At 45.8% G+C, this 18313-nt stretch overlaps 1 protein-coding gene across 3 annotated transcripts; it reads right to left on the minus strand.

Annotated features, from left to right (window-relative positions):
- Positions 1 to 2582: 2582 nt before the first annotated feature.
- ZNF667 (zinc finger protein 667) lies at positions 2583 to 18039 on the minus strand. 3 transcript variants are annotated; one of them, XM_049787019.1, is made up of 5 exons: positions 17848 to 18039; positions 12015 to 12083; positions 9840 to 9966; positions 7483 to 7575; positions 2583 to 4272 (listed from the first exon to the last, which is right to left on the minus strand). In XM_049787019.1, the coding sequence occupies exons 2-5, from the start codon at positions 12045 to 12047 to the stop codon at positions 2699 to 2701; spliced, it is 1827 nt and encodes a 608-aa protein (XP_049642976.1). In that variant the 5' UTR covers positions 12048 to 12083; positions 17848 to 18039; the 3' UTR covers positions 2583 to 2698. The 3 variants fall into 3 exon arrangements, with proteins under 3 accessions (XP_049642976.1, XP_049642977.1, XP_049642975.1); XM_049787020.1 differs by lacking the exon at positions 17848 to 18039 and adding an exon at positions 16688 to 16724; XM_049787018.1 differs by lacking the exon at positions 17848 to 18039 and having other exon boundaries at positions 12015 to 13186.
- Between the last annotated feature and the right edge of the window lie 274 nt (positions 18040 to 18313).

Below are 18313 nucleotides of genomic sequence, written 5' to 3' on the forward strand. Positions count from 1 at the left end.
CTTTACATGACTGAAATCCAACTACAATCATATCTGTTCAAGGTATTTAAATAAATATATTAATAAAAACAAAAAATTATAATAGGGTATATTACATGTTATACCTATAATATATGTGATATATTCAATATATGTGATATTTTAATATGATATATGTAACTTATCACTGATGTAATATAAATAGATTATATATCAATACAAAAAAAAGGAAGTTTCATATATTTCCTTTTGGCACTTTGTGGATGCCATGACATCCTCTAGCTCTCAGTGTTTCTGAGAAGTCTTCACCAATTCTTTACCTTGGTTCCTCTTTAGATCTTACTTTTTTTTTTTTTTTTTGGTTTTTTTTTGGGTCTCACTCGGCAGTGCTCAGGAGTTACTCCTGGCTCCATGCTCAGAAGTCGCTCCTGGCGAGCACGGGGGACCATATGGGACGCCGGGATTCGAACCGATGACCTTTTGCATGAGAGGCAAACGCCTTACCTCCATGCTATCTCTCCGGCCCCTAGATCTTACTTTTATCATTTATTTTCTCTCTTCCTTGAGATTCCAATTATTTCCCACAACTCTTGGATGCTATTGTGTGACACACATGAACCATTTATGTTTTAATTTGGATGATTTTTTTTTTTTTTTTTGGTTTTTGGGTCACACCCAGCAGCGCTCAGGGGTTACTCCTGGCTCTACGCTCAGAAATCACTCCTGGCAGGCTTGGGGGACCATATGGGATGTTGAGATTCGAACCAGTGTCCTTCTGCATACAAGGCAAACACCCTACCTCCACGCTATCTCTCTGGCCCCAGTTTGGGTGATTTCTACTGAATCCATTTATTTATTCTTTTCTTTTTTTTTTTTTTTTTTTGGTTTTTCGGGCCACAACCATTTGATGCTCAGAGGTTACTCCTGGTTAAGCGCTCAGAAATTGCCCCTGGCTTGGGGGGACCATATGGGACACTGGAGGATCGAACCACGTTCCTTCCTTGGCTAGCACTTGCAAGGCAGACACCTTACCTCTAGTGCCACCTCACCGGCCCCCATTTATTTATTCTTTCCTTTTTCCTGGCTTTCTGAAGGGTTAGGATACTGATGAGTTTATTGAAAGCATTGTCTTTGAAACTGTGCTCACTTCAAATATTTTGATTTCTTATAGTTCTAATGTACTTTTATAAAAAAAATCTTCCAACTTTTGTATACCTAGGATATTCCTGTTATTCCTTCAACATCATCAACCATCTCCAAAAGCAATCCTTGCCCTATGCATTTATTACCATGAAGTTGATTCTCCTGTTTTCTAGAAAAATAATACAGCAGGTAGAGCAATTGCCTGACACATGGTCAACCCCTAGTACCCCAAGCACAGCCAAGAGTAATCCCTAGAGACACAGTCAGTAGCAAACTCTGAGAAGAACCTGATATAGCTTCCAAACCAAAAAATCAATAAATAAAACAGAATTGAGAGCCACTGAGGATAAATCATAACCCATTTAGTATGAATTATCAAGTTCAACTTTGAACTGGGTCAACAGCAACTATTTCAAAATACAGTTTTTCTCCAAAACAGCTATTGTGGTAGTCTAATACAGTACAGAAAGAGTACAACTGCATATAACCCAATTACCAAAATATTCTCCTGGATTTCTTTCTTACATATTTTGCACAAACTGAAAAGAGGAACTGAAAGCCACACGGAAAACAGGTAATAAGAGCCTGGGATACAAATCCATAAGTAAGCTTGTTACATAGATCCATAAATTACTACACGTTGCCATACAAAGCACAAAAGCTATTTTTTTTACAGTTACAGAAGCTGTAAGTCTGAGTGAGAGGAGGATGCCAGCACAGTGGATAGAGATGAGAATCATTTTCCTTGCATGAAGACAGCTGCCTCCCACCTGGTCTTCATGGCAGATAGCACGTTGCTGGCATCCCTTTTTCTAAAGACACTCTTCTGGAAATGCTACTTTTCAAAGGCCTCATTTCCAGATACACTGAGAGCTAGATTGCAATATATGAATTTTGGAGGGACAAATTTAGTTCAAAACACTCCATAAACAAGTCACTTAATACACAACAATGTTCTTACATGAAAATACCAATATTTGTTATATAAATATAAATACTATTTTTTCAAAGGACACAAAAACAATTTCTCCCTGCTTTAAAATTTTTCTTCACAATCATAATTGATATCCCTATACATTTAAAGACAATTTATCTTTATTCTCAGTCATTAAATTCCATCAGCTTAACGTGGCACTCTGGTTTTCAGGAAGTCCCACATATGTGGTAGTTCAAAGTTCTAATGAATATATTATTCAGATTCAAAATCCCATCCACAAAAAATAAACTTCACAGTTTCACTTTTTTACAAGACCAATGAGACATTAAAACTACATACTAAACATCAGAAAACATCAGAAATTCTTATCAAATGAAGAATGATTTTTACTAAAATGATTTTATCTTACTGCTTTAAAATTAAGACATAAGACATACAGTAAGATCATCATCATCTCAGCTGATTTCAAATACTTAGGTCAAAAGTCATCAATAACTTTTGCTCTTTGGCTTTCAAATTGGGACATATTGTCAAACAATCCCATTTTAACAAAGTGTTAAAATTTGCATTTTCCATGCTTCTGTGGCCACCAACTTTTTTTACAGCCTCACTCTTTGATTTTATTTATTTAAAGTGACCTTAGGCTTTTTCTTCAGAATGAGAATTCTGATGTCGAATCAAGGAAGAGCTCCGGCTATAAGCCTTCCCACACTTACTGCATTCATAGGGTTTCTCAGAAGAATGACTGCGCTGATGCCGGATAAGATCGGACCCACTGCTAAATGCCTTTCCACATTCATTACATTCATAGGGCTTCTCACCGGTGTGACTTCTTTCATGTAGAATAAGGGATGTGCGTTGACTAAAGGCCTTCTCACATGTTTTACATGTGTACGGCTTCTCTCCGGTATGAATTCTTTCGTGTTGGGCAAGGTGTGCACTCTGGCTGAAGGCCTTCCCACATTGATCGCATTCATATGGTCTGTCTTCAGTGTGAATCCTCTTATGTCGTGTAAGAGATATTCGATGACTGAAGGCTTTCCCACAGTCCTCACACTGATAAGGTTTTTCTCCAGTATGAATTCTTTGATGCTCAATAAGAAAAGATTGGCGACCAAACACTTTACTGCACTTGTTGCATTTGAAAGGCTTCTCTTCAGAATGAATGTTCTGATGTATTTTAAGGTTTGCAGTTCCAGAAAACATCTTCCCACATTCCTTACATTCAAACAGTTTCTTTTTCCTTGCATGAATTTTCTGATGTTGAATAAAGGATGAGTATCGATTATAGATCTTCTCACATTTATTGCATTCATATACTTTCTTGCAGGTTTTAGTTCTTAGGTGTAGAATAAGGGTTGAAAGTCGCTTGAAGGTCGTCTTACATTTATAACATTTAATGGATTTCTCTGACATGTGAGTTCTCTGATGAAGCACAATGGATGAAATCCTACTAAAGGATTTCCCACATTTCCTGCATTTATAAGGATTCTCGAATTGGAGAGTTTTCTTCTGTAGATTCTGACTTAAGGCTTTTTCTTTTTCAGGGGTTTTCTCTCCAGTATGACATCTTTTATGTCTAACAAGTATTGATTTCTTATTGAAGCGTTTTCGACACTTATTGCACTTGTGTGTTTTCTTTCTACTGTGAACTTTCTTATGCAGTAAAAAAGATGACTTATGAGTGAAGGCTTTCCCACATTTTCTACAATGGTGGGCATTCTCAACCACATGAATTTTCTGAGGTACAGCAAGAGATGAGTGACTCAAAGTCACCCCACACTCAGTTTCTCTTCCATTATGAGTTTTCCCATGTAGAATGAGAGTTGTTCTTTGAATAAAGTTTTTCCCACATTTATCACATTCATGAAATTTCCTTAAACTATGAATTTTCTGATGAATAATTAGGGATGATATCTGTCTGAAAGCTTTTCTGCAATTACTGCATTCATAAAGCTTCTCTTCAGTATGAGAATTCTGATGGAGTTTAAGAGATAAACTATTACTAAATGTTTTCCCACAGTCACTGCATTTTAAAGATTTCTTCCCTGAATGAACTTTCTTAGGTTTTAATTGAACAGAATTTTTTTTGCAGTCTTTCTTTCTCGTGGAAACTTTCTGTAGTACAGAAACTGGTTTTTGACAGATGTTTTGCCCATCTTTGCTGCAATGATTTGAAGGTAACTTCTTGGTCCCACCTTTAGAGCCTGAGTCTGAAAGACATCAGATTAAATTTTGTTTACCTGTGCTGAAGAATGAAGATTCCATGCAGTCATTATATAGTGATGATGATAAGTAGAACAAAAACTTTGGTTTTGTTTTGGGGCCACACCTGGCGGTACTGAGGGATGACTCTTGGCTCTGTACTCAAGGATCCCTCCGTTGGTGCTCATGGGATCATATGTCATGCCAAGGATTGAATCTATATCAGTCATGTGCAAGGCAAGCACCCTCTCCATTGTACTGTTGCCCCAACACACAAAAGCTTTTTACAGTCAATCTGGGGAGAGAAGTTGGGCCACATTCAGACATGCTCAGGCTTACTCCTCCTAGCTCTGTGCTCAGGGATCACTCTTGGCATTGCTCAAAGAATATCATATGTGGTTCTGGGGATAGAACTGGGGTAGTTACATGCAAAGCAAGTACCTTAATCCCCTGTATCAGCTTTAAATAAGTGGCCCTGATCTCCAGCTCTTTTCAGTGTATACTACATAATATAGTATATATATATAACTCTAATAATATATAAATATTTAATAACTGGGAATACAGGAAGTTTTCACTCTGAAATGAATAAAAGTTTGTTTATAGAATAAATTCATAGCATAGGTCATATTAAACTCTGCAGGCTATTCATTAAATGAATGTTGTTTTATTAAAATGTATAAAAAAGCCAAATGGTTGACTAACAATACATACAGAACGTAAATTTACCCACATACAGAAAGTAAATTAATGGTGGTAGGGATGGGGTTCAGTGTAAATGGACATAAGGGATTTTATTGAGCCTATAAAAATGTCCTAAAACTGGAATGTGGTATGGCTAAATTTTTGGTAAATTTATTTTTTAATTCTACATTTAAGATAGATGAATTTCATGACATAAAATATACTTCAACAGAATTAAAAATTTGGGAGTCAGGGGGTCTATCCGCGGTGCTTAGGGTTACTTCTGGCTGATGCTGGGGATCAAACCCAGGTTGGTTGATTGCAAGACAAATGCCCTACCTACTGTACTATCTCTTTGGTGCCCTAGAGTTAGACATTTAAAAAGAAGTCTTAAAATTATTAAAATAGGGGCCGGGTAGGTGGCGCTGGAGGTAAGGTGTCTGCCTTGCAAGCGCTAGCCAAGGAAGGACCGCGGTTCGATCCCCCGGCGTCCCATATGGTTCCCCCAAGCCAGGGGCGATTTCTGAGCACATAGCCAGGAGTAACCCCTGAGCATCAAACGGGTGTGGCCCAAAAACCAAAAAAAAAAAAAAAAATTATTAAAATAATAACTAGATTTCATTTTCTTGTGAAATAAGCTTAAATACTGCTGCTTCATCCTGCAAAAAGTACAAAGCCAAACAAACTTTTTTAAAATGGCAATCAGAGGACCAGAGAGATAGCATGGAGGTAAGGCATTTGCCTTTCAGGCAAAAGGACAGCGGTTAGAATCCCAGCATCCCATATGGTCCCCTATGCCTGCCAGGGGCGATGTCTGAACATAGAGCCAGGAGTAACCCCTGAGCACTGCCGGGTGTGACCCAAAAACAAAAATAAATAAATAAATAAATAAATAAATAAATAAATAAATAAATAAATAAATAAATAAAATGGCAATCAGCTCACCAGTTCTTCTTGGTTTCATAAGAGTCGGGAGGCCATAAGGCAAACTGATTGCCACCCAAGACTAAACACACAGATGAAGAAAATGCAGCTGTGGCTCAGAAGAGCAGGACTCAAAAGGGAAGTCTGTGTCTGGGCAGGGAAACCTAAAGTGAAAAATTTCTGGAGGCTTCCTGAAGTCTAAGACTTAATTGCAGTAGTCATACAGTGGATACCCATAATTTTGTAAGATTTAGTTCCAGGAGCTTAAATAAACCTCACACTAAATATCAGTGGAAGGTTTAGGGCTGCCAGCAGAACCACTCTGAAAAGATACTGATCTCACAGTGCCTTTTAACAAGTTTGCCTTGAGTAAAAACTGCAAGAATACAAATCGATGTTTCAGCTACTAGCAAAGTCTAACCTGAAGAAGCAAAATATCCAATTCCGGGGCCGGAGAGATAGCATGGAGGTAAGGCATTTGCCTTTCATGCAGGAGGTCATCGGTTCGAATCCCGGCGCCCCATATGGTCCCCCATGCCTGCCAGGAGCAATTTCTGAGCCTGGAGCCAGGAATAACCTCTGAGCACTGCCGGGTGTGACCCAAAAACCACACACACACAAAAAAAATCCAATTCCAACTGGTTCTCAACAGCCTCAATAGCCTGTCTCACTTAACAGAAAACAACAACAACAAACAAACAGAATCTGGGGCCAAGTAATAGTATAGCAGGGAGGGTGCTTGCCTTGCACTTTGACAACCAGACTCCATCCCCCACATCTCATACAGTCCCCTGAGCACTGCCTAGAGTAATTCTTTTTTTTTTTTTTGGTTTTTTGGGCCACACCCGGTAACGCTCAGGGGTTACTCCTGGCTATGCGCTCAGAAGTTGCTCCTGGCTTGGGGGACCATATGGGACACCGGGGGATCGAACCGCGGTCCGTCCAAGGCTAGTGCAGGCAAGGCAGGCACCTTACCTTTAGCGCCACCACCCGGCCCCTAGAGTAATTCTTGAGTGAGGAACCAGGAGTAACCCCTGAGCATTGCTGGGTGTGGCCCAAAAACAAACCAACAACAAAAAAGAAAACCCAAAATAAATTTTCATATACTGTGATGTCAATGAAAAATGCCTTTTATGCGCTAGTTAGATGACATGACAGGCAAAGAAAGAACAAAACAATTTTCCATATATTTCTTGAAAACTGAAAAACAAGGAGAGCAAAGACTGAAAACATAGAAACTGAGAAAGAGGAGAAAACTACATATGTAATGGAAATGAGAGAGAAATTAAAGAAGCAAAGACAGAATTTCTCCTAAATTAACAACTGATATCAAATCACACCTCCAAGTTCCAAATACACTAAGAAACTCACACATGGGCAAATCATATTGAAACTGTAGAAAACTATAGATAAAATCACCAAAACAATCAAAAGAAATGAGTTCACTCACAGGAATAAAAATAATTACATACAACTCCTCAAACCATGCAAGAAAAATGATTGTAAAATGTCAAAACAGAGGGATTTACCCTCTCACAGATTCACCTCTCACACATTCTGCTTCTACCTTTACATAGATTCTTTACTGAGCCCGAGTTTCTGTCACTCACCTGAGCCCCTGTTTCTTCTCAATGGCTCTGCCATCCATGGCGCCTTCCCCTTCTCCAGTAAAGTAATCACATTTGGCCTTCGAGAAACAAGTCCTGCACATGGAAAAAACATTAGAATTGGATCTGATGGGGGCACCTGATGTCAGAGTCCAGCTCTGTGTCAATGGAAAGAAGTTTGTGTATCACAAAGGGTTAGAGAATAGAAATGAGCAGTGATAACATCTCAAAGTCTACAAAGTGAACTATTTTCCTGGAAATAGAAGTTAATTTCTGAGATTAATGATCAAGTTGCTGTCTTTCAGTATAAAAAGCCAGGTACTGGGCCCGGAGAGATAGCACAGCGGCGTTTGCCTTGCAAGCAGCCAATCCAGGACCAAAGGTGGTTGGTTCGAATCCCGGTGTCCCATATGGTCCCCTGTGCCTGCCAGGAGCTATTTCTGAGCAGACAGCCAGGAGTAACACCTGACACCACTAGGTGTGAACCAAAAACCAAAAAAAAAAAAAAAAAAGCCAGTAACTATATTCACTCCTATCTCAGAAGACTGCGTTCCATCCCCTACGGACTGGAGTCCCAGGTTCTTCCCTTTGCCACCCAATCCCAACATGACAGTTAGTCCCTGTAATGATCTGTCACTTTGGCAGCTCATCACTTTAGTCGTCACCTACCATACCTGTCAAGTCAATTTTCTACATTGTTTTGAGTGCCAGAAACTAAACCAGAGCTCAAACATGCAACTCCCTGCCACTGAGTCTTTCAGTCTCAATCCTTAACATTCAATTCTCTCTCATCAATTGGAATGTGCTCAAGAGGTTTATATATAGGTACCCTGTAACTACCAGTTCTACTCCTAGGCATGAACCGAGAAATAATATAGAACTATGCTAAAACTTGGATGTGGAAATTTATTTAAACACATCTGTAGTGAAAAAAGCCCAAAGAGGGGCCAGAGAGATAGCATGGAGGCAAGGCGTTTGCCTTTCATGCAGAAGGTCATTGGTTCAAATCCCGGCATCCCATATGGTTCCCGAGCCTGCTAGAAGCAATTTCTGAGCATGGAGCCACGAATAACCCTTGAGCGCTGCCGGATGTAAAAACAAAAACAAACAAAAAAAAAGCCCAAAGAGTGAATAAATATGGGTTCTTCAGTCATTAAAAAGGTATCAAAATGCTACATGTAGGGGGCTGGAGAGATAGCATGGAGGTAAGGCGTTTGCCTTTCATGCAGGAGGTCATCGGTTCGAATCCCGGCGCCCCATATGGTCCCCTGTGCCTGCCAGGAGCAATTTCTGAGCGTGGAGCCAGGAATAACCCCTGAGCACTGCCGGGTGTGACCCAAAAAAAAAATGCTACATGTAGAAGACCCCTGAGAACACTATTAGTTGGGGAAAAACATACACAGGGGTTATACTAAGGTTCCATTTCTATTAAATGCCAATAATCGGCAAGTTCATAGACAAAGAGTAGATTGCCTAATCTGGGGGTAGAGATGATTGGGCCTGAGGAAATCAATGGAGACTCCTAACGGGAGTTATGTTTCTTTGGTTAAAAAAACTCTCCTGGGCCGGAGAGATAGCATGAAGGTAGGGTGTTTGCCTTGCACGCAGAAGGATGGTGATTTGAATCCTGGCATCCCATATGGTCCCCCGAGCCTGCCAGGAGTGATTTCTGAGCATAGAGCCAGGAGTAATCCCTGAGCACTGCCAGGTATGACTCAAAAAACAAACAAACAAAAACAAAAACAAACAAACAAAAAAACCCTCTCCTATAGGGGCCGGAGAGATAGTATGGAGGTAAGGCATTTGCCTTGCCTGCAGAAGGACAGTGGTTCAAATCCCGGCATCCATATGATCCCCCGAGCCTGCCAGGAGTGATCTCTGAGCGTAGAGCCAGGAGTAACCCCTGAGCACTGCCGGGTAAGACCCAAAATCCAAAAAAAATAAGAGTTAAAAAAAAAAAAAAAAAAGCAACTCTCCTATAAATGTCTGTAGTAATGATGGCCCCACTCTAAATACACTCAAGATCCCAGAATTATGTACTTTATTGGGCAACTTATAGTATATGAATTAGGGGCCAGAGAGATAGCATGGAGGTAAGGCATTTGCCTTTCAGGCAGAAGGACGGTGGTTTGAATCCCAGCAACCCATATGGTCCCCCCAAGCCTGCCAGGGGCAGATTTCTGAGCATAAAGCCAGGAGTAACCCCTGAGTGCTGCCAGATGTGACCCAAAAACCAAAAAAAAAAAAAATAGTATATGAATTAAATTTCAAGAAAGCTCTGGAGTGGCTTGTTTTCCTGTCCAGAAACCAGGATCCACATCCTTGCTGGACCAGCTGTAGGTTGTTGTGGAGCGTCTTACCCACAGAGAACAGGTTCTGGTAGTTTTCCAACATGACATCTTCATACAGTTTCTTCTGAATGGGACTCAGCCACTCCCATTCCTCCTGGGAGAAGTAGATGGCCAGATCCCCAAATGTCACTGATGCCTGCAATGGAAAATATTTCCTTTTAAAATGAGCCTGTTCTTCCACACTCCTGGGGAGCATAAGCCCAGTATCCCCAAAATAGCAGATATCCCAGAAATATATGGGGTTTTGAGGTCAAAAGGAACAGTTGGGGGCCAGAGAGATAGCACAGTGGTAGGGCATTTGCCTTGCATGCAGCCGACCCAAGATAAACGGTGGTTCGAATCCCAGCCTCCCATATAGTCCCTCATGCCTGCCAGGAGCAATTTCTGAGCGCAAAGCCAGGAGTAAATCCTGAGTGCCACCAGGTGTGACCCAAAAACAAAAACAAAAAAAGGGAACAGTTGATATCTATTGCTTATTGGGACCAATCATCTATATGGTTCTGTTTACTAAAATGTTATTCTACTTCACCTTAGCCAGTGATTGGGGATCAAAGCAATGTTCCTATTGAGGTCTTGGGGATCATGTTATTTAGTGTATCTAGTAAATGAAAAAGTTGGGGTTCATTCTAAATAGTTTGACTTCTAGCTCATGCTCATAGCCTCTAGTTCTCTAAAAAAGCATGTAAATATGTGTCATATGACAAAGGTTTTCAGCAGATGCAGTCAGCTAAAACTAGCTAATTTCAAAGCATGACAGATGTCCCACGTTATACAAATGGGTTATGCAAATAATTCAATGGATTCAATCACAGAAGCCCTTAAGAGTGCAGCTTGTGGGGCCAGAGAGATAGCACAGTAGTAGGGCATTTGTCTTGCAAGCAGCTGATCCAGGATGGATGGTGGTTTGAATCCTGGCATCCCATATGATCCCCCATGCCTGCCAGGAGCAATTTCTGAGCACAGAGCCAGGAGTAACACCTGAGTGCTGCCTAGTGTGACCCAAAAATAAATAAATAAATAAATAAATAAATAAATAAATAAATAAATAAAATGTATCTGGTGACAGAAGAGGATCTCAGAAAGGGAACTCAGGGAGATTAGGAGCTGGCATGGAAATAAACCTACTCCCATAAGCCTTTATGAAAGAAGGAAGCCACGAGGCAGACATAAGCAGAAACTGAATTCTGCCAATAACCAGTGAATTTTGAGGAGAACGACGTCCAGATAAAGCCACAACTGGCAAAAACTATACTCTAGCCTAGGACACAGAGGGAAGATCCAGCTAATATGCCCACGGTCTGTGAACTTGACTGTGTGTACCACAAATTGAACCCAGGGTGGCCTAACACATACGAGACACATTCTCTGCCCCTAACCCTCATCTCTGTACTATTGTTGTTTGTTTGTTTGTTTGTTGTTGTTTTGAGTCACACCCGGCAATGTTCAGGGGTTACTCCTGGCTCTATGCTCAGAAATTGCTCCTCGCAGACTTGGGAGACCATATGGGATGCTGGGATTTGAACCACTGACCTTCTGCATGCAAGGCAAATGCCTTACCTCCATGCTATCTCTCCGGCCCCTGGACTACTATTTTAATTAGCCAGGTTTGTAAGTTTATTACAGTACCACCTGTGCACAAATACAGTGAACGCAGACAAGTAAAGTCTCTGTTATGAGAAATTCCATTCAAACAGAATCAAAGAGGCACTTTGATCAAGTGACATGACGAGACATGCTTATTACAGGCTTCACTACCTTCTTACACCAGCTCCAATGCATACAACGGGAACACATGTTAGACTCTCAAAGTCAGTTCTGTGTCCCCGTTGTAAAGGCATGTATGAGGAAACAAAGCACAAACCCCTGGTAATGTCAGAGGCTAACTGTGGCATGAGACAGAGACTCCCTCTCAGCATCACAGCCACCTGGAAAATACAGTGTGTCTGGATATCCCCTGGGATGGGCTCTACTCCAAGCACCCACAGAGACCCTGAAGAAAAGGCAAACAGCCAGGTGCACACTGAGTGACCTCGTGGGTCACTGGAGTTCTTCTTCCCTCCCCACCCCCAACTTTCCACAGTAAGAGGAGGAAGTCAGGGACTGAGCCACAGTTGAGTCTTGTCAGGCAGGAGAGCAAATGGCTTGATGGTGAGGAAAGACTGAAAGCAGCAGACTCCTCCTTACCTTCGCCTTGGATCGCCCTCGTGTTGCTGGCATCCTTCCTCCTGGCTGAGCGTCCACCGGAATAGAGGGCTGGGAAGAAAAGTAGTGAGATACAAGGGGATCTGAGTGGTCCTGGACATACATATGCACAAGGTGAGACAACTACAGTTTTCTTGCCCTTTCTTGGGCTCAGCAGAGTGAGAGCACAAACTATCTGCTACCTATTCTAAGATGGCCATGAGCCATGCAGGCAGCTACACATTCATCCAGTTAGTATGAACTGAGAATATCAATGGACTGACAGCCACTGTGAGAGGGGTAGTGAAGTCCACATGGAACATGGTGCTAGAGAATCTGGGGGTGTTCTGGGAATTCTGACACATGGGTGCCCTTCCAGGCCAACCCCAATAGAGGATCCGCTGTGCAGTGTGGGGTGGGGTGCAGGGAGGAATTGATGCCTTGGTTCCATCTTAAATTGTAACCCAAACAAACAAAAATGTAATAGGGACTGAAGCAATACTACAGCAGCTACAATGCTTGCCTTGTATGCCACCAACCTGGGTTCAATCCCTGGAACCTTATACATTCCCTGAACTCCTCCAGAAATGATCCCTGAGTGTAGAACCAGGAATAAGCTGAATACTACCAGATATGACACCAAAAGCAATGAATAAAATGAAATACTGAAGGCTCTCACCCAGGCCAGACCCGGTTAAAAACTTCTGGGAGCTGAATCTGGACTAATATTTTCATTTCCAAGGAGGTGTTAGTGGTGGCTTTGGATGAGACCCTGCCCTATGCCTAAACCTGGCAGTGGGGCGAGAGCTCTCTGGTTTCTCCCTGTGGTCAATACCTGCACCCCACAAAGATTAGATGTCAGGGATTACCTGCAACCTGACCTGGCCAGGAAAAAAAATGGGACAGGCGACCACAATTGGACTCATGCAGTAGGACCCATGTCCTGAAGACCTCCCAGGACAAAGGTACTTGTAGATTTGGAGAAATGAGGGTTCTGAGACAGGGGTCTCTCTTGGACTATCTGGTGGTGGAGGAGGGCTCTGGGCCCTGTTCCTCAAGGAGGGGCAGGACAATGGTGATCTATGCCAGGCCACACCAGTGCCAGCCTCCAGTCCTGCCCTCAGCACGAAGCTCTCTTTGCAAGGGAATGATCAAATGTGACCAATATATTCACACAGTAGGAAACACCTCACAAAGAAGCCACTTTACCACAGAAAACTCTGGTGGTTGCTTCTATTGCCTTTGCAACTCTGTTACCTTTGCCTCCACATTATAATAAATTTGTTAAATTATAAAACCATGTTGTAGAGGGGCCGGGCGGTGGCGCTAAAGGTAAGGTGCCTACCTTGCCTGTGCTAGCCTTGGACGGACCGCGGTTCGATCCCCCGGTGTCCCATATGGTCCCCCAAGCCAGGAGCAACTTCTGAGCGTATAGCCAGGAGTAACCCCTGAGTGTTACCGGGTGTGGCCCAAAAACAAAACAAAACTAAACAAAACAAAACAAACAAACAAAAAAAAACCATGTTGTAGCTAATTATCTTAAGCACCCACCCTGTTTTAACACTCCTGCTTTCCCTAATCCCTGTTTTCCCTAAACACAGAAGCACACACCCTATTTAATTCCCTCTCACATCCTACCTGATTGGCTGACAGAGTCCACTTCCTACTCTCCTAATAGAAATATCCTCTTTCCCGGGCTGGAGAGAGAGCCTGGAGGTAAGGCGTTTGCCTTGCGTGCAAAAAGTTGGTGGTTCAAATCCCAGCATCCCATATGGTCCCCTGAGCCTGCCAGGAGCGAATTTTGAGCCTGGAGCCAGGAGTGACCCCTGAGCGCTGCCAGGTGAGGCCCTGCTGTGTGTGACCCCCCAAAAAAAGAAATATCCTTTTCCCACCCAAAATAAACTGAGATACTCTCCTGAAGTGGTTGGTGGATGCTTCTTGGTAGAGTACTCTACTCACCTGGGATCCAACCTTACCAGCGACTTCTACATCTTGAAATCTGGCTTCACCAGTGTCATTTACATTGTTTTAAGGGCAATGGAGTTTGAGCTCAAAGGACAAGTGTATATGCTTTGCCTGCCAGCTTCAATCCCTGACACTTGGTCCCCCAAGCAGCATCAGCAGCACCCTTCAGCACTGTGCTAAAAGTAGGCCCCTAGTACTACTGAGTATAGCCTAAAAAATAAAACACAACAGAAACCCAAAGTCATGTTTTTGTGTTTGTTAGCTTGTGTGGTTTCTTTTTGGGGGGTGGGGTGGAGTGCCACACCTGGTGGTGCTCAGGAATTACTCCTGGCTCTGTACTCAGGAATCACTCCTGGTGAACTCAGGGGACAATATGGGATGCCAGGGATTTAATCCGGGTCAACCGTATGCAAGGCAAGAGCCCTACCTGCTGGGCTATAGCTCTGGCCCCAGCCAAAGTCATGTTTAAAATTATTTACCAGGTAAGTACAAGGCGTAGCTTTCTCACTCCAATTCCTTCCATGACTTGCCGTTTCTCACAGCTGTCTGTGCTTGGCCACACACTTCAGCCCGAGTCCTATTCAGTGCTACTCCTCAACTCAGTGACTTTTCTAAGTAGTTCAGCTTGGCAGGGAAGAACGAACAGTGGTTGACCATTAGATCACTTTGCTTGCCTCTGCCAATTACAGGTACGCCTGGAAGACATACTGTGTTCAATTCCAGGGCACTTCCATAAGGCAATTAGCACAATAAATGTCAGTAATAAGAAAAAACCTTTTCCTTTGCCAATGATGTACAATATAATTGTGCAGCATCTAAGTGTGAAACAGAACTACATATTAAAAATGCCCCTGCCTTTAAAAAAAAAAAAGTCCCATGGAGCCGAAGAGATAGCATGTAGATAAGGCGTTTGCCTTGCATGCAGAAGGACAGTGGTTCGAATCCCATCATCCCATATGGTCCCCCGAGCCTGCCGGGGGCTATTTCTGAGTGTAGAGCCAGGAGTAGCCTTGAACGCTGCAGGGTGTGACCCCCAAAACAAACAAGCAAAATGCCCCTGCCTTCATTAAAAATACTTTAATAGGCCCGAGAGATAGCACAGCGGTAGGTAGGGTGTTTGCTTTGCACGCAGCCGATCCAGGATGGATGGTGGTTCGAATCCTGCTTGCCATATGCCCCCACCCCCATGCCTGCCAGGAGTGATTTCTGAGCGCAGAGCCAGGAGTAACCCCTGAGCGCCGCCGGATGTAACCCAAACAAACAAAAATGTAATAGGGACTGAAGCAATACTACAGCAGCTACAATGCTTGCCTTGTATGCCACCAACCTGGGTTCAATCCCTGGAACCTTATACATTCCCTGAACTCCTCCAGAAATGATCCCTGAGTGTAGAACCAGGAATAAGCTGAATACTACCAGATATGACACCAAAAGCAATGAATAAAATGAAATACTGAAGGCTCTCACCCAGGCCAGACCCGGTTAAAAACTTCTGGGAGCTGAATCTGGACTAATATTTTCATTTCCAAGGAGGTGTTAGTGGTGGCTTTGGATGAGACCCTGCCCTATGCCTAAACCTGGCAGTGGGGCGAGAGCTCTCTGGTTTGTCCCTCAATTCGAGAGACTTCTCAGACGGTTTCCACTGTGGAGAAGGATCCCTGGGGGTGATTCTACTATCTGAAGTCCCTCTATCCTGCTTCACCTGCCAAGGTACCCCTGGCAGTGTGTGGAAGCTGAGTCACCAACTGCTACTAGATCAAGTGCCGAAGGGCAGGACCTGACCGCTGCATCATGCCCGCCTCAGAGGCCCTCTGCAGGGACCTTTTAGGCCAGGCGGACACTCGCCCTCTTGCCCTTTCTCCTGCCCTGCACTCTCCTCTACCTTTGAGCCTGGAAGCCCAAGGGCCACCTCGCCGCGGTCCCTTCACCAATGGTTTTCTGGATGGCTGAGGTGATGGCACCTTCCTCCTGGGCCCGTCTCCTCGTCGCTAATGGGGAGATGGGTGCCATGGGGTTCTGGTAGCCGAATACTGGGAACGGAGCAATGCACCCTACAGCGTAGGGAACTGGCCGGCGCTGAGGCTGAAGGCCCCTAGCTCCGGCTCCCCAAGTCCCGAAATCCTCGCACAGGGGCCCCTCTGCTTCCACACACTAGGCGCTGCCCTCTGCTGGCCACCGTGCAAGCCCAAGCCTCATCCTGGGCTCGGAGCCCCAACTCCAGTGCCGGGAGAACTCTGCCTTCTGCCTCGACGGTGGTGATAGGGAATGCTAAGACGATGGTGGTGATAGGGAATGCTAAGACGATGGCCGGACTGCTCAAGCCCACCTGCGGGTGGGGCACAGACACGGATGGGGCGCCAGTGTGAGCCCGGGACCCCTGGGCAGCATCGAAGGGCGGGCCCCAGCCACACCCCGCCCGGCCTAGCCCTGCACACCGACAGCCCCACTCTACCCGCACCCCGAAGCGCCCGTTGCACCCGCCCCCGCGCCCCACGCCTCCCCACACGTGCTGACGCCCGCGGCGTCACTGTCCCCCACAGATGTGCACCTCCAACTCCCCTGTCCCCCACGGAATGCACCCCAGAAGCATCCCGTCTCCCACAGCAGCCCGCGCCCCGAGCACGCCCGCCGGCACTCCCGTCACGCCCTCCCGCGCCGGGCCGCACCCACCCCGCATCTCGGCGGCGCCACACGGCCAGCCCGACACCCACCCACGCCCTCCGTCCGCCCGCGCTGCCCGGCCGCGGCGTCCAGGGTGACAGCGGCCCAGTCCGCTCCGCGCCTGCGCAGCGCGCCGGACGCCCAGGCCCCGCCCCTCCCGCCGCGGCACGCCCCGGGCTTCCCAGGCGGTGCCCCGCCCCGCGCACGCGCGCTTCGCACACCCGGCGAACCCGAGAGGGGCGCGCGTGCGCAGTGGCGGCAGTCTGGGTCTCTCTCCCCCCAAGGACTACACTTCCCAGAATCCACTGCGATCCTGCGCGCGCGCAGAGCGTGTCCGAGGCTGCGGGGGCGTCGGAGCGCGGAGCCAGCCGCTCCATGGCAACCGCCGCCAAGGCGACCCCGGGTCCCCGCCGTCCCCCGCGGGCCTGGTTTGGGGGAGCAGGGGCGGGGCGATCGCGGACACGGCTGTGGCGCAGCTTTATTTCCTCGGGCTGCGGAGCCTGCCGGCGACGCAGACGCAGGTGTGAGCGTCTCCCCGGGAGAGGCCTGACGCCGGGGTCCCCCCGAAGGCTGTCCCCACGTTTATCTTTAGGCCAGTAATTTGGGGGGCTGATCACTACTGGAAAGAGAACCAGTGGCTCATTCCTGCACCTCATTTTGCCTTTTTCCCCTCTTGCATGAGCATTCCTGATCGCACCCGGTTAAATTGCCGCCGTCTACACTGTCCCACACGTGCAAGCGCCGTCCGTGGCACCGGTGTCCTGGTGGGTGGCGAGTTTGCGTTTGCCACCACGTGAATCGTTTGTAGGGCGCCGCTTGCAACACACGCGTGTCGGTGTGAGTGCGTGTATGTGTGTAACTGCGCGACTGTGGATGTGTTTGCGTGTTCATGTCTTGTGTATGTGTGCGTGCATTGACGTTGCGAATGTGCGTACATGGTTGTGATCCCCCAATGCCAGTGCCTGGCTTTCTCCCCACCACCCCGCTGTTCTCAACACCATCGGGAGTATTGGGGGGGCCCCTGGGGGTCAGCCCTCACAACAACTGGCTACTGCCTCAGTCCCGGGGTGCACTCACCGGGGGCTCCACTCTACAGTTGTCCCCGACCCAACCCGCATCTTCAGCGATCTTGGGGATACCATGGTGACCAGCATCCCTGGCCTTGGATGGATCATGGCCACAGGGGCTGTTGGGGCGGGGGCATACTCACCAGGCCCAGCTGTATTGGAAAAGGGAAGCAGCCCTGAAGAGCCGGGGAAGTTCTTGTCTGCTCCTGCTCCTTTGGTCCAGCCTGGAAGGACTCCCAACCCCCTATGATTGGGGGTGGGGGTGATTAACACATAAGCTTGATTGGTTGGTGGTTGTGACGGATCTCGAGCCCCTCCTTGGAGCCAGGGGTGGTCTTAAAAGTTCTCTCTAATCAATTGTTTGGTTCCCCTGGTAACCAACCCTCTTCCCTTGGTGGCCATTGGACCTTTCTCTAAATCTGCCCAACCCAACAAAAGACACCTCTCTCTTGGTGCTCCCTAGAAATTCCAGGGATGCTAACAACAAGTGTGCATCATTAATCCCATCTTCGGAGTCTGGGAAAGGGGGGAAACAGGGTTTGTGGGTGTGCTGCTGTGGCCCATGGCTATTTCTGGAAGCAGGCATTGAGTGGCTCAGTTCTGTGCCTA

The sequence above is a fragment of the Suncus etruscus genome, chromosome 14 (genome assembly GCF_024139225.1).
Source record: "Suncus etruscus isolate mSunEtr1 chromosome 14, mSunEtr1.pri.cur, whole genome shotgun sequence".
Classification (NCBI taxonomy): Eukaryota; Metazoa; Chordata; class Mammalia; order Eulipotyphla; family Soricidae; genus Suncus; species Suncus etruscus.

What these genes read in the sequence shown, in the direction of transcription:
- ZNF667 (XM_049787018.1), bottom strand. Translation starts at nt 12,137, where the DNA reads ATGTATGTCCAGGACCACTCAGATCCCCTTGTATCTCACTACTTTTCT. An exon ending in GAGGGCGATCCAAGGCGAAG is followed by an intron (nt 9,967 to 12,014) that starts GTAAGGAGGAGT and finishes TTTCCATTGCAG; the next exon opens with GCATCAGTGACATTTGGGGA. An exon ending in CCAGAACCTGTTCTCTGTGG is followed by an intron (nt 7,576 to 9,839) that starts GTAAGACGCTCC and finishes TTCCATGTGCAG; the next exon opens with GACTTGTTTCTCGAAGGCCA.